General features: G+C 55.9%; 1 protein-coding gene across 1 annotated transcript; it reads right to left on the minus strand.

Annotated features, from left to right (window-relative positions):
- Positions 1-2,570: 2,570 nt before the first annotated feature.
- On the minus strand, positions 2,571-10,938 carry PLPP2 (phospholipid phosphatase 2). Its single transcript, XM_039248209.1, has 6 exons — positions 10,863-10,938; positions 7,982-8,133; positions 7,452-7,729; positions 3,824-3,881; positions 3,423-3,599; positions 2,571-3,281 (listed from the first exon to the last, which is right to left on the minus strand). Exons 1-6 carry the CDS (start codon positions 10,912-10,914, stop codon positions 3,132-3,134), a joined length of 867 nt encoding a protein of 288 aa, XP_039104140.1. The 5' UTR covers positions 10,915-10,938; the 3' UTR covers positions 2,571-3,131.
- Positions 10,939-16,136: the final 5,198 nt, after the last annotated feature.

Here is a 16,136-nt window from a genome sequence, read left to right on the forward strand (position 1 = left end):
CTCTGTCTGGTGTACCAATACGTCCTAACTTGTCCTAATCTGTAAGAACCACTGAACCCAAGAAACTGTATCTCTGCTTTCTCATTGATGCATACCGGCGCACAAAGTGTCCGGGCAGTCATTACTCAAAAAGTAAGCAAGAAGCTTACTGTGACCAGAAACTGTGAGTTTTAAGTCTTCTGAAGACTCTGGACACAGTTCTGGTCAATATAGAACTCTATTCTCACGGCTGTGGTCCTGGGGTCTTCAGGAAGCACTGAGGCACGTTTCCAGTCACAGCCAACAACAGCGCCCTCAGCTACGTCCTGCTCACCTCCCACACCTTCTGGTTGCTCTGCTCCTTACACTCCACCCGCTGTCCCGCCACAGCCACCGACATGCTCCAGCAGACCGCATTTGGAGTGGGTTTTATACTTTGGCTGTTTTTATGCTATGGTTTTTTTCCAATGTTTTGGCCCAAACCATCACTGTGGGGTTGGTCTTCAAGGTCACTACATCAGGGAAGGAGGGCAGCAGTAAGGGAACCTAACTCCATCATCTGCATCTGCTCCCTGAGCCCCAGCTCCCCATAGGGTCTGGCTGGGAACCTCGCCCCCTTCACGGACACAGACACACACTCTGAGCCTGGGTATGTCCTCCTCATGTGCAGCGAGGGCTCAGTCACTGCCCTCTATTGTGTCCTGGAATGCCTCGGCTCCGGGCCCCGGGCAGTTTCATGGTGCCTTTCCTGACGCTTCCAGCAAAGCCAAGTTCCTGACACCCAGCACACTGATGTTCTGTGGTGTCCAAGCTACCCTCCTTCCCATCTGCCACAGCACCAAGGACAAGATCATGGAGGCCGGGGAGATGGTCTCCATCTGGCCTCCAGCGAGGGGCTTCTCTGCCCCCAGGTGCGACGTTATTCCCGAAGCCTGGCCAGAACATCCCAAGAGGGGTATGGAATAAGACAGCTTCTATGGGCAAAGAAAACATTAACAGTTAAAAATAAGTCACCCATTTTACACATATTTAAGTTTTTAAATGTCTACTTTCATTTTTAAGAGAGAGAGAAAGAGCACGAACAAGGGAAGAGAGAGAGAGGGAGACACAGAATCCGAAGCAGGCTCCAGGCTCCAAACTGTCAGCACAAAGCCCAACGCAGGGCTTGAACCCACGAACCCTGAAGTCATGGCCTGAGCCAAAGTCAAACGCTTAACTGACTGAGCGACCCAGGCACCCTGCACCTATTCAGTACAAAAATCAAACTCACTGCTTACAATGTCATTGAAAAGGTGAGCTCTGAATGTTTTGCGATCATTTGAAGGCGCCAGCCTCTCGACGACCAGCGAGGCCTGGCCTTTTGGACACGTGCAAGATCCACCGCTCGTGGTGCATTCCCCTTCTTGAGCCACTGCTCTGGCCTAGGCCCCAGGTTTGCCTCAATTTCATTTTCTGTTTTCTCCAATTACAAAAGCCTTCCCTACACTAAGGTTTTGAACATGTTTCCTTTTTTAAAGTATATATTTCTTGCGGTTAGCCTCTATCTATTTTACATCTATTTCACTTTGGCGAAGGGCAAGGAGTCACCACTCCCAGACAGAGCAGGGGCTGGTTCTGAAGCCCCAGGTGCGTGACCAGAGGGAAGAGTCGGGACAAGAGAAATGCAGCTTTGCGAGTACTCCAGGAATGCAGGACACTGGACTCCGAGCCCCAGGAGCCCCAGGCACATTAGTTAAAGGTGGACACTTCCGAGATGGGAAGATTTGAGGGCAGGGTCCCAGTCAGTTGGAGGGAGGGGGTACAAGGCCAAGCAGAAAGGGGGATGAGTCGTCCAGTGCCAGGCCCACACCCCATGTGTGACCTTTTAGGCTCCACCAGAGCAGGCCTGGGGTACAGCCCTGCAGCCTCCAGCCCTTCCGACTACACTTTAGCCACATGTGAACTTCTGCCCAGGTGTTTCCATTTGGGGGCCTGTATTGGAGGAGTGGGATGGGGGCTGTGTTCAGTAGAGGCCTCCCTATTGTGAGGGGACAGCCACGAAGACACCTTTCTCCACTGACTCGCCACTTGGGGTTTCCCCAGCCCTAGCCCTCCCCCTGGGCCCAGACAACTGCAACTCCACCTGACCCCGCCCTGAGCGCTGTGCCACGGGGAAAGTGCACTGGGCGGCTGGCGCGCTCTGCAGCTTTCCCCCCTGCTGATAGGACTAGAGGAAGGCATTAAAGGCCTGGATACTACTTTCATTTGCCTTCTTGGCTTAACAGATTCACAGACAATTCTTTCAGTTTCTGGACCCAATTTCAACATCCAAGGAGGGCCCCCCAAACAAACAAACAAACCACCAAGCAATTCTTGGACACTACCAGGTACCCAAGAACTCAATTCTGACAATGTCTACCCCAAGACAGCATCAGGTTCTACAGGTTAAGGACTCGGGTCCTATAAGACTGCCCCACCCCCCACTTCAGATGCCAGTCACAAGCCCCAGGCTGTTACCTGTGCTTCTAACCTGCTGACTAGACTGGAGGTTCCCAATGACCACCTCCTCCTTAGGGTCTCTATCTGCCGGAGCGGCTCACAGAAATCAGGGATCACTGGGTTTACTAGTTTATTAAAGGGTGTGATAATTATGAATCAACAGCCAGATGAAGAGATACACAGGGTGAGGTCAGGGAAGGAGTGCCCCACTCTGCCTGCATCTCCAAAGGTCAACATTGCCACCAGCTACCTCAACTCGTGAGCTCAGCTGAGCCCCCAGCAAGGAAGCCTCTCCTCCTCTGCTATAGGAACTGTGCTCAGAATGGCCATAAGGAATAGAGACTGTCATTTAACGAGCAAACGCTCTAGTTTACTCAAAGTTCACATATACATTACACTTTACAAAAACAGCATCTGGCTGGATCTCTTGGTCCCCCACTAATCCAACAAAAGGGGCTTCTGAGGGAGCTAAGAGGACAAAGTTCCTCTTCTAAACGCTGGGGCTGCCCTGTGCACCCCCAGACCCCTGGTCCAGCGCGCAGGAGGCAGGGTTAGCGGAACGCCCACCAGCAGCCAGCACGGGGCACCTGGAGCCCGTCCAGAGCCTTCACCGCCACCCTAGTGGAGGTCCCTGCCAGGACCACGAACACGCTGAGGCAGAGACAGGCCCCACCTCAGGAGGAGGAGGCCGGGTACCCATAGTGGTTGCGGTCAGCTTCACCCAGGGTCAGCGTCAGTGACAGGCTGGGCTTCCGTCCCAGCTCCTCCTCCTCCAGGCAGCGCTGTGGGGGCCGGGACTTAAAGAAGTCAGAGACATAGCGAACCTAGGAGAGAAGATAAGAGCTGATGGGGGCAGTGGAACAGGAAGGTCGTAGGGAGTGAGGGATGGGCTCTGAGGGGGTACAATGGAGTGGGGAGGGCAGGAGGACCCCCCCCAGGGCAGGTCTCCTGGCCCAGGAGCTCACCGTGAGGCCAGCCACCAGTGCCCCCTGCAGGAGGCCAACAAGGACATCACTCCAGTGGTGCTTGTGATCAGATATGCGGGTGTAGCCAACGTAGAGAGCAAAGGCCAGCAGGAAGAACTGCACTGTGGGCCGCAGGAGCCGCGCCCACTTCCAGCAGAGCCGCGCCTGCACGTAGAGCTGGGGGCCGGAGGGCAGCCGTCAGCCCAGGAGGCCGCTGGTCTTACTCCATACCCAGGGCACAGATGGGAGTGGAGGCCAGAACACAAGGCCAGTGGGCCCAGGGCCTCCAGGTTTTACAAACAAACCAGTCAGCTCAACCCATCACCACCTTCCCGCACCCCTTTTGCAGAAGGAGAAACTGAGGCTTGGTCCCACAAGCTGATCCTGGGAAGCAGACTCACCGCCAAGAACATCATGCAGTACATCCCAAAGGAGGAGTGTCCGGAATAGAAAGACAGTCTGAGAAAGGAGAGCACACACGTCAGGAGGGGCTGCATGGGGAACAGAGCCCAGGGCCCAGGCTCAGAGGCAGGGAAGCTCACTTACATCTCTGCCTTCGAAACCCCTGGCCCCCTGTGTCCCCCACCGTCTGGGACCCAGCAGAGGGACGGTTTCATGGGGAAACACGGCCCCTTTTCATTTCCCTGACCACGCAAAGGAAAGTTTCCAAATGGGGCTCACGGTCTTTAACAAGGACACTGCAGGCAGCAAACTCAGGACCAGGGCAGACAACTGTGTGAGGCAAACAGAGAACACCACAGTTCTGGAATTATTTCCCTTCTGTGGTACTTGATGCAAGAATTAAATCCAAGGTTTAGCAAAAAGGACATCAGTGGACAAGAGGGTGGCAGATGAAGGAATCCCGAAGGTCCAGCCCTCCATAAACATACTGAAAACACTCGTACAAGCAGAATCACACCGGCAGTGGCCCCATGTACCAGCACTAGCAAAACGGACCTCTTTGCACAGAACTGTGTCTGTGATTGAGCCATCCAGTGGATCTGTAGGGGCCGTACCCCACTCTCCTGTGGCTGACACTGCTCTGAGGCCTTTACAGCAAATGTTTGTCGCTGCTGCCCAGGGGCCAGCAGGGAGCTCCAAAAAGAAGGCCTCCGCTCTCACCTCTGGCTGACCTTCAGGCGCTGCGCAAGCAGGAAGCCTGGCTGAGCGCTGAAGGCAGGCCCCACCACGGCACACAGGGCCCATCTGTAAACTCAGACAGAGATCTTTCTGCCGGTGCCAGGGGTTTCAGGAAATCTCTGTCCAAGCACTAGCTGATCGTGCAGCTAACAGAAAGACCTTCAGGGCCACACGTGACAAAGAATGCACAATTTACAAAATGAGTTCAGAAAGGTCGCTAACCAACCACCCGACAATGGTGACAAACACCAACGGCAACCGCTGGGTGTGAGGGCACAAGCGGTTCCAGGGCCCTACACGACGACATTAAAGATGCCCAGTTTTCAACCAAATAATTACAAAGCGTACAAGGGGAAAGTTAGGCCGGTACACAGGGTGAAAACAGATCTGTTAATAGGAGCTGTCCCCAGGGTCCCCGGGTGCTACACTTCCTGGACAAAGACTCCTCGATGGCCATTTAAAATCTGTTCAAAATGCAAAACAATGTCTCACTAAACAGAGAATATCAACAAAGACACAGAGGTTATCCAAAGGAACCAAACAGAAATTTCGGAGCTGAAAACAGTAAGTAGTATCTGAAGTGAAAAATCACTAGCAGATCTGAACAGGCAGAACATTGAGCATGGACCCAGGTCAGCTGAGACACTTCAGCTGGAGGGACACAGAGTAAGAGGAAGGGAGAAGAAGGAGGCACCGGGGACCCCCCCACACACAGGGGGAGCCCAAAGAGGAGAGGGGAGGGGAGACAGAAGGGGCAGAAAGAGTATTTGAAGAAATAATGGCTGAATCCTTCCCAAACCAGATCAGAAACACGAAAGCTACACATCCAGGAAGCCTGATAAACTCCAACAGCGCAGAGACACACTGTAATCAAACAGCCGAGGACAGTCGGCGAGAATGGTGCACAGCAGGAGAGGAGACCCCTCTGGTACCAGGGTCCTCCGTACGATTAGCAGCCGGTTTCTTATCTGAAGCCACGGAAGCCAGGGGCAGTGGAGTGAGACTTTCAACATAACCAAGAATTCTAGGTCTGGCAAAATTACCCCCTAAAAATGAAGGAGAAATTCAGACATTCCCAGATAAGCAAAAACTGACAGAATTCACTGCTCAAACACCTGCCCTATAAGAAATTCCAAAAGGGAGTCTTCCCCAGAAGAAATGAAGGGTGCTAGCCAGTTAACTCAAACTCACACAAAGACCTGAGAAACACCATTCAAGGTAATTACACAATACAACCGTCAGTATTAAATTACTTGTGGTTCGTAATTCCTGATTTTTTCCTAATAATTTTATGGGGCGCCTGAGTGGCTCAGTCAGTTAGGCATCTGACTTTGATTCAGGTCATGATCTCACAGTTTGTGAGTTCAGGCCCAGCGCCGGGCTCCGTGCTGACAGCTCAGAGCCTGGAGCCTGCTTCAGATTCTGTGTCTCCCTCTCTCTCTGCCCCGACCCTGCTCACGCTCTCTTTCTCTCTCTCTCTCAAAAATAAACAAATAAAGATTTAAAAAATAATTTGTTAACTGCATATACAGAGATAGGTGTTAACTAGATTTATTGCGATCATTTCAAGATAAATACAAATGTCGAATCATTATGTTACACACCTAAAACAAATACTGCATTATATGTCAATTATACCTCATTTTTTAAAAACCTGCATAAAACAGTAATTATAAACCTGAGTTGCTGAACACAATGTATAAAAATATAATTTGCTAAAATAATCTCATAAGGGGGGGCAGAGCTATATAGCCACAGACTTTGTACATAGTCAATAACTAATGTAAAAGAAGGCAGTAATGAAGAAATTTTAAAGCCGGCATAAAAGAATATGTAGAAAACAAATAACAAAATAACAGAAGCTCTTCCTTACCAGTGATTCCATTGAACATAAATGTATTAACGTCTCCGATTAAAATGCACAGATTGCAAAACAGACTTACACAGTAACGTAACTTTGCCTATGCTGTATACCTTCAAACACACAAACAGGTTTAAAGTACAAAAATGGGAAAAATATTCCATTCAAACAGCAACCAAAAGACAGGGAGAGTGGCTACACTGCTACCGGACAAAACAGACGATGAAAAGAAAAGGAAAAAAGCATTAGCAGAGACAAAGGACGTTACACAGTGATAAAGGGCACATCTATCAAGAAGCCGTGACAATTACAAAGATCAGTGCACAGAACAAGGGCCCCAAAAGAAGTGAGGCAAAAAAACACAGACACCGCCTCATGTCAGCTCGGAAACACTACAGAAGTCGAACACAAAAGGCTGCATGGTGTGTCATTCCATGAATGTGACTTGTCAGAAGAGGCACACCCTCAATAGGAACGGGGCTTCATGGGTGACAGGGGCTGGGGGGGAGGGGCAGCAGCAGGGGCCTCATAACTGATAGACATGGAGCTTCTCTTTGGGGATGGTAAAAATATTCTGGAATAAGAGGGTGGGAATGGCTGCACAACATTGTGAACGTACTAAAAATCAACAAATCGTACACATTAAAGTAGTTAAATTAGTGAATTTTAGCGATGTGAATTTTATTTCAAATTTTTAAAAGGAAAATAGGATGGCAATTAATGGAAAAGTTTATCAGAGAATGCGAGAGCACAGAGCAGAAACCGGACAGTGGGGCCTGAGATTCAGGGGGCTGTTCTGCTCCAGGGCCCCACATCCCGGCCCCAACTCACGTCCCCACACCTCCCCGACCCAGGCCCACGGGCCCCACCCGGCCTCACCCCACCTTACCCTCCAGTAAGCTCACTCTCCCGCATCCAGCTCCTAAGGGTCCTGCTCCAGTCCCCACTCCTCCTCCCCCAGGGGTGGGATGTGTGTGGCTTAGGGTCCCCGCATCGCCCGGGGTGAGGGCTGCTGGCCTAGCACCCACCTGGACTCGGTGACGTTGGCAGGGCTCCCCCTGCACACCTTCTCCACTTGCACGTACACAGAGCAGTTGACGCGGCTCCAGTCAGGGTCGCACACCGCCAGGAAGTTCGGCCGCAGACGGCCGATCATGTACTTGGCCAGGTCTGTCAGCGACTGACTCACCGCAGCCCCAAACAGGAACGTCCCCAGCACCTTGTAGACGGCTGCCACGTAGTTGTTGAAGTCGGAGCGGGAATAGAGGCGGTCTGTGTACACCAGGTAGGCCTCCCCGGCAGAGACCTGCACAGGGAGCAGCTGAGGGGCCTCATGGCTGGGCCGGGGCGGCACCTGAGAGGGTCTGTCTCCGCCACGCCCCGGCTCGCTGGGCCTCGGGCTCCCCACAGAAAGGGCTTCAGGGTTCCCAGCCTCCCTGAGGCCGCTGGGGTTCTGGGACCTCCAACGGGGGCCCTCTTCCCCAAATACCATCCGGGGCAGAACTTGGCCCCACCCCCAGCACCCGACCTACCACCCTCCAAGCCTCTCCTGCCTTACAAGGACGACGGTGGCTGTGATGGTGACCCCAGCCATGAGCCCGTGGGTGATGGTGTCTGGACGATAGGGGTACCGGATGGAGTCATCTCCACAGTAGAACCCTCGCTTGTACGGCGCGTTCACAAGCGTCAGGATGGCAAAAGGCAGAGAGGCTGGGGGCAGGGGAGAGAAGCCAGTGGCCACATGGCTCTCCCCCAGCTGTGTGCGCCCACCAGCCAGGCCCCAGGGCCACAAACGCCAGCCTTGGTCCGGCACTTGGCCACCTGCCTTGGCCTTCCCTCCCTGGTCTCCTCACCTCTGTGTCACCCTGACAGCGAGAAGGAGGTTTCCCCGTGGCGAATGAGAGCCTGCTGCCCAAATAAAACCCCCTCACAGCTCCCCATCATCCTCAGATAAACACCAGAACCTTCCCCAGGCCCATCGTGCCGCCCCCGCCCCACCCACCTCTCCCCTCACTCACTTCCATCCAGCCTCTTTTCTCCTCCCTGAAAAAAACTCCACAGGCGAACTCCTCACTGCCCCAAAACCTCTGACTACCTTCCGTCTGCCCTGAGTCCGTCCACCTTTCCTGACTGCTCACGCCGGCGCCCCTTTCACAGAATGAAATTCCTGTTCTCCACGCCTCGGGGCCTGCATGTACCTCTGCACACGGTGTGATGCTTGATTGTCACCCCCACCCATCTGTGGACACCTGAGAGGGGCCTGACATGTTCAAGGCTATCCCTGGGGCTTGGCCTGGGCAGGTGTTTAATATGCAGCTTTTAAAAGCAGATTTCTTCACTGTAAGGCGGCCACAGACCGGGAGCCAGGAGTGCACATGGAATGGGGCGGAGCTGAGACGCATTCCCGCCTTTATCCCTGAGCCGGCCAATGGCTCAGTCCATATTCAGGAGCTAATGAAAGGCATCACTGTGGTAGTGGGGTCCCAGGGCCCTGCTGAGCCAAGGGTGACAAACCCAGGCAGGGTGCCCTTTGCCCCTAGCAGGGCAGGTGACAAGTGTAAAAGGGTGTGACTCTTCTGTGGCCTGAATATGCAAGAGGCAGGGCCAACTCCTCCTCCTAAGAAACCGAATTTAGTGCTGAGTCGGGGAAACACAGAGGTCTGCCCACGGAGCTGTGAGTGTTAGGGATACAGAATCGTGAGTCAACGGTGACTGGAATCCGGGAGGTCACACGGAGAAGGTGCATCAAGGCACTGAGGTTGTCCAGGGCGGATCCAGGGAAGAGCAGCCCCAGAGAAGCAAAGGTCCCTGCCTGGATGGCTGGAACACTGGGCCTGGAGGGTATTATAAGAACGGGAATCTTTCTGTGAGTGAGGTGGGAGACACCAGGGAGCTTGGAGCAAAGGAGCAGAGCATGTTTTCCTGGGGCTCCCTCAGGCTGCTGTGAGTAAGGACAGGGTGGAGGCAGAGAAGCCAGGGAGGAGACCCCCTAAAGTTGGGGGGGAAGGGGGAGGCCGGGGCTAGAACATGCTGAGTCATCAAGTCAAGCCCCGTCCCCACAACCCAACCACGACAAGGTGCCTAGTCCCACCTGTCCCCCAGCCCCAGCCCTTTCCACTGGAGTCTCAGTCACCCTCAATCGGAATCGGAGCTGTGGATTCAGGAAGCAGAACTCAAAGCACTGAACTGGGGCCTTTCTCTGGTTCACGCCCTCAAGGCAGACACTTCCAGAACCTCCCTGCCTTTACATCACCCCCACCCCCCATATTTTCATCAGGCCCCTTGTCACCCTATGAAACTCAACTTTTTATACCATTAAGTTTCAAGAATGGGAGCTGGGTGTGCCTGGGCCTCTAGTGCCTGGCACAAAGAAGCAACACACAACCTAATATTAGCTCTGCCTGCAACTGCTGTGTGATCTCCAGCGGGTGCCCGAACCTCTCTGGGCTGAAACAGCACCTCCCTTAGACTGTTCGGTGGAAAAGGTTTAATTACTTGCATATCACTTAGTGCCTGGGATACAATAAGTGTCACACAAATGATTAAACGTAAATAACAGGTGCTCAATAAATGATGGCTAGGGCTGGCAGCCGCCCCCTGTGGGCTTCTTCCTGCTGCCACCTGACCCACTCCAAAGGGGCTTAGGGTAAGGGTTAGGGCCTGGCGCGCAATCCGACAGGGCTTTACCCCTCCGCCCTTCAGTAACCTCAGTCCCCGGCGGAGGAAAAGGAACCCCTTTTGGAGGAGCGGGGTGCGATTAGGCCCGAGGGGCCCCTCCTCGCGCCGGGGATAGAATTCCAGGGCCATTGTCCACACCGCCCCAAAGCAAACACTCGGCCTTTGTTCCCGGGACCCTGGAGGAAGGGCGGGGAGGGGGCCTCGGGCCACCCCCTCCCCCAGCCTGGCCGCAAACCCGCCGGACAGGTTTGGTCTGAGCCGCCGGAGGCGACGGGCTCATCCGTAGCCGGGGGGCCCAGCCTTTCTCTCCACTTTCCCGCCCGCCTGGGGAGGGGGTTCGAATCCCACGGAGCAGCTGCCTGTGCCCTTCGGGAACGCCGATCCTGGGAGTGGGGTGGAGATCCTCCCGGCGGTGACCGCCCCCAGCCGCGCCCCCGGCCGCCCCAAACCTGGACCGCCGCCCCGCGTGAGTCACCGCCCTGGCCGGGCGCGGCCCGGTGGGAGGCACGTGCAGCCCCCTCGGCGGCGACTTCCTGCTGCCGCGGGCCGGGGGCCGCGAACCCTGCGCGACCCCGGACGGCCGAGGAGGGGGAAGGGCACGCAGGCAGATGTGGGCGCCGAGGTCACCCTCGAGCTCCCCCACCTCCAGCCTCCCCACCCCCCCCCGCCAGAAGCCAGCCCTCGGGTGGGGGGGGGGGGAAGGGCACGCACCGCCGGGGAAGGGGTCCTCCCCGCCACGCACGGGTCCCCGCGGCTCTTACCAACCAGCACGCACAGCACGTCGAGCAGCACGAAGACCCACCTCCGCTCCATGCCGCCCCCGCCCCGGGCCGCGCCCGCGCCCCCCGACGCCGGTCCCAGCGCGTCCCGTCGCGCCCCGGCCCGGCAGCGGGGTCACATGGCCGCCGAGCTGAGCCCAGCCGGGGCGGGGCGGGGCGGGGCGTGCAGGGGAGGGCAGGGGAGGGCAGGGGAGCGGGAGCGGGGGAGGACGGGGCGGGGGCAGAGTCCGTCCGGCCACGGCGGGCGGGGAGGAGCGGGCCGGAGGGTACCTGCGCGTAGGGGCGGGAACTCTCAGCTGGGGTCGGGGGGACTGGGAGGGGTCGTCTGCGCCCCGGCCGGGAGTCAGAGTCCCCCTCATGCTGGGACGGCCGAGTCGGGGAAGGGGCGGGCGGCGACAAGGAAGAAGGGAGCGGGCGAGGGGACAGGCCGCTCTCGGCGCCTCGGCTTCCTCATGGGGAGAGGGGGACGGCACACGCGCCGCGTGCATCTTAGTATCTGAGTCAGGAAGTGCCTACAAACTGAGGGGGTGTGACGGCTTAATTGCAGGGGTTTTTCTTTCCTCTTAATGCTGGAAATCCTGGCATTCCCATGACGCGTGGCACTTCAGGAGGTCGAGCTCCTCAACACCCACCCTGGAGTGGGCGTCCTGGACTGTTCCCGTGTTGCACACCTACTGTCCCCACTTTACAGAAGAGCAAACAGAGGTGGAAGGAGGCAGAAGTGGGAGCTTGCTCACGAGCGGGTTAGGGTCTGTGCCCTGCACCCGCACAGGTCCCAGGGAGCCCTGAGCTGGGAGCTGCCCAGGAATCAAGGGCATCTAAGCTAGGGAAACTGAGGCCAAGGGACCGTCACTAGATCCTCTGGACTGAAACGGAGAAGCCTTGGGGAGAGCCCTGCTTTGACCTGGCAGAAGGAAACATGATACAAACATGAGGTTCTGTCACTCTCGGGGTCACACAGTGAGGCGGGAGGGGGGGGTGGAGTCGAACCCAGGGGGCCAGGCTCCAGAGGCTACTCCCTTGACGTCTAAAACGCATTCCCCACCACAGCCCCTACAACAATCCTTAAACACGATGTTTCTCAACCCTTTTTAGAGATGAAGGAAGCCAGACCCAGAGACAGGCAGCCCCTGACCCAGGGTCAGGGAGCTGAAGTTTAAACTCAGAGCCCCATTGACCCTGCTCCCTGGGAGGATGACCAGGCACAGGCATTTGCAGGGTGCGGGGGAACCAGGAGGGAGCAGGGGACGGTGGGGATGGGGGGCAGTGCCCAGCTGACCTGGGGCTTCTAGTCCATTAGGGTTGGATGCGATGTCCGAGCGCCAGCTCCTCTGTGTCCTGGGGCAACTTTCCTCGTTCTGAGCGGTGGGCAGAGACACTACCCCAAACGCTTACTCAAAATAACTCAGCTCACTCCCAGGACATAGCAAACGCTAGCATGGAAACTTCTGCACCCGGATTTTCCGTCTGTGGTGTGGCGGAGAGACAGTGTGGTAAGCACATCCCCAGCACTGCCCCCCCCCCACATCCTCCCTCCCGCCTTTCCAAATGCACACGCCAAGCAGTGGGGGGCGAGGGTGGGGTGGGCACATCCTAAAAAATATTCAGCTTCCTCCCTAGCCCCTAGACTTCTTCCGAGGGGTAGGAGAATCACATTTACTTGCCCAGACGGAGGGAATTTCCGGTGTCTGGGCTGGGGTGGGGCTGTCCCAAGGGTCCTGTTTCAGGCTCCGCTGGATCCAGCACTCCTCCGACTCCAACCAGCACGGCCCCGCCCCAGGTAGTCTCGGCACCGCTCACTGGCTTTCCCTGCTGCCACTCAGGGTGGGGCGGGCCCCAGGAAAACGCAGGTCTTGGACTCCAGCTCCCTTCCTCCTTTCGTTCACTCATTCATGCAACGCCTAATGAATCACGGTTTTTGTGAGAATTACCTGAGGACATGTGCGATCAGTATCCAAGATCTGTCGGATAAATGTTAGTTGGCCTCATTGCTGTATTTAACTCACTGTAACCTCTGGGTGACTGACCCAGACATGTTCAGTCAAGGCAGAGAAAGGTCAATACTACTGTGTGCTGGGTGGGGAAATCTCTGGGAACAGCGTGCCGAAGAGGGCGTGGTGGTGGGGATGGCCTGGGTAGGGTCTGCAGTGGGACCCAAGCAGTCTCTTAGGTCTCTAAGGGAGGCTCCTGCGGGCACAGAGACCGTGGGGAAGAAAAAGCATAGTCTGTTCCCTGATGAGCCAGGAGAACAGTGTGGCCATCTGCCCTCCCTGCTGACCTCGATCTGTCCTTAAAACACTGTCCTTAAAACACCTGGGCAGGGTCAAGATTAAAATCTAATGAGGGCAGCAAGGATTAGGATTAAGGTTAGGATTGGGGTCTGCTAGCTGGGCTCCTCCACACTTCAAGGAGGCTTTGCACTGGGAATCTGCCTTACATCCTTGTCAGAGAGAACCCGAAGCTAGTGGGGCCTGCTCTGGGGACAGAACCTGGGCTGGGAGCCAGGCCTGGACGGCCTCCCCCCCCACAGGCAGGTGCAGGGACTTGCCCATGTCCCCTAGAGACTGGACCAACTCCTTGGTGCCTTGTGGTCCACCAGGGAGTGGAGCTAAGGGCTCAGAAGGCGGTCAGTTCTCGTCAATCTGATGGGCTCCAGGTGCCTCACAGTGAAGTGAAGTGAAGTGAAGTGTCGTGAAGTGTAGTGTAGTGAAGATGAAGAAGAGATGCCTGGGCAGTGGGCAGAAAGGTGCTGGGCACACAGTAGGCACCACCTGAGTGCACCCACCACTCCCAGGTCTTTCTATACTTCTCTCAGAGGCTCAAGCCATACTGGGAGTTCTTCCAGACTGGGGGCTTTACCCCCTGCGAAGGGTACTGGAGTCGTACACCTGGGGAACTGTGACAGGCCAGTCTGCATGCCTCTCTGCACATCTAAGCCCTGAGGTAGCAATGAAGTGCTTGAACGGCAGCCTAACTCATTAGGAAGCACCCCTGGAGGGTTAATCAAACAGGAATGGGCAGGCAGGTACTTGGAGTCCCCTTCAAGTCACAATCTAGCAGCAGTGAATTCTGAATCCCAGGTTAAGCTGCCACCTCAGGCAGACCACCCTGACCACACACACACACACACACACACCCACCCACCCACCCACCCCCGGCCGCTCCACACCTCCGTGTCCAGCACCTCTGAGCTCTGGCACCATCTGTGTCTGTTTATCATCCTCTCCTCCCCAGCCTGAGTGCCAGTAGCGGGGGCCAGCACACAGTAGGCACTCAATCAATGCTTACTGAATCAAGAATGACCGAGGGCCCACAGCCTGGGGTTATCAGGGTGACTCCCGCTCCAGGGGTCTTCAGCCTGAGCTTTCACAGACTCTGCCAAAAACAAGAGAGACTGAGCTGCTTGCTCCTATCCAGGTGCCGTCTGGCTCCACCTGTTGCCGCCCCAGCTAGTCGGCCTCCCTAAAGCACAGCTCTGCTCCTGCTACCTCCCGAACAGACCTCCAACGCCTGAGCAGGCAGCCGGGGACACTTCCCATCACCTGGCCCTCCAATGCCCTTCGGCCTTACCACAACCTCCAGACGGAGCTGCCACACCTGCCCCCTACGTGCTCCCTGCTGCTGTCACCCCTCCACCCGGACTGCCAGACCCCTCCCTGGGAGGCTGGCTCTGCCTCTGTGGATGAGCAGCTGACGCGGGCCTGACCAGTCCCTAGTTCAGCTGCAACACACTAGAACACGTACCACTCACAGGCTTCTGCTGGAGCTACTGGGAAAGGGACACACGCTTTCTGCAGGGAGCACCGACATGAGGTCCAGTCCCTGCAGTTTCTGGTGCCATCATGGGCACCAGGGACGGAAGCGCACCTGAGGGTGAACGTACGGGAAGCGGCAGAACACGGCACCGGTGATGCCTGGCCTGAGCACCACCCAAGCTGCAGGCGCTGCTGCGCTGTGCCAGGAGCGCAACTCCCACCCCTGAGAGGTACTGCCATCCAACAGTGAGGAAGGCGGAAGGGCTGTCGCCGCCACAAAGCAGGCACGCGGAGCAGCCACGGCCACGGAAGCCTGGCAGGGGCCTCTGCGTGTCCAGATCAACACTAGGAATATGACTTGTTTAAAAAGAATAAGCAAGACTGGAGAAATGGGGACCCCCAGTCCAGAGGAAAGCAGTTAACGGCAGCGCATCCAGAAATGAGCCAGAGGCTGAAACAGCAGAGATTTCAGGGGACTGTCATAAAAAGGTTAGTTTCAATAGAAGGTAGAAAATGGAGAATTTCAGTAGAGAAATAGGAAAACCCAAGTACAAATACTGGAACCAACATACACGAGGTGTGAGTTGGAGAACACTGGGGGACCGGCCCCACATGGAGCGCAGCAGCAGCAGCCGGGCGGCACGCAGGAGGGGACACACACGGAGCGGGGCTCCAGCATCTCGGGTGTGGCCAGGCACCTGGGGCAGCAGAGATGTCGGGAGAAGCAATGGCCAAGACGTCCCCAAAGTTATGAAAGGCACAAACCCACATGCCCAAACAACTCCACGTAAAAGCCGTGACTCCGTGCCCCCCAATCAAACTGGGGGCACCAAACACAAAACAAAAACCCCCGTCAGAGGAAAGAGACATGCCCTACCTGAGGAAACAGAAGTTTCTCATCTGAAGCCACAGAAAGCAGGGGTAAATGGAACATCGATAAAATGCTGAAGGAAAATAAATCAACCCAGAATCCTGCATCACCAAAATAAAATATGATCAAGAAGTACTTCAAACGTGGAGGAACCAGGCCCTTGTCAGGCCAGCAAAGCTGCCATCCACAAACACCAAGTGCAGCACCTTGATGAAGGGCCCCACCCAGAAACCCAGGGTCCACAGTGAAGGAGCACAAGGGACAGACACACGTCTTCAAAGGCCACGGACAACTATGAGCGCCCTCTACACCCACCTCCAGACTCTGGACTGCAGACACTCTGCGGGAGAGCACGTGGACCAGCTGGCACGGCCACTTTGGAGTCAGTTCGGTGATTTCTCACAAAACTGAACATACTCTAGCCATATGATTCAGCTCCTAAGTTTTTATTTACCCAGACAAGTTGAAAACTTATGCTTGAAAACCAGTCTGCACACAGATGTCTGCGGCAGCTTTATCCGGAACTGCCCAAACCCAGAAGCGACCAAGACACCCTTCAGTAGGAGGGGCAGACAGACTGCAGTCCACGCAGAGGCTGGAGCACTAGTCGGCCCTGAAAGAAATGAGCCA

This window comes from Hyaena hyaena, unplaced genomic scaffold (assembly GCF_003009895.1).
Source record: "Hyaena hyaena isolate Hyena2069 unplaced genomic scaffold, ASM300989v1 scaffold_302, whole genome shotgun sequence".
NCBI lineage: Eukaryota > Metazoa > Chordata > Mammalia > Carnivora > Hyaenidae > Hyaena > Hyaena hyaena.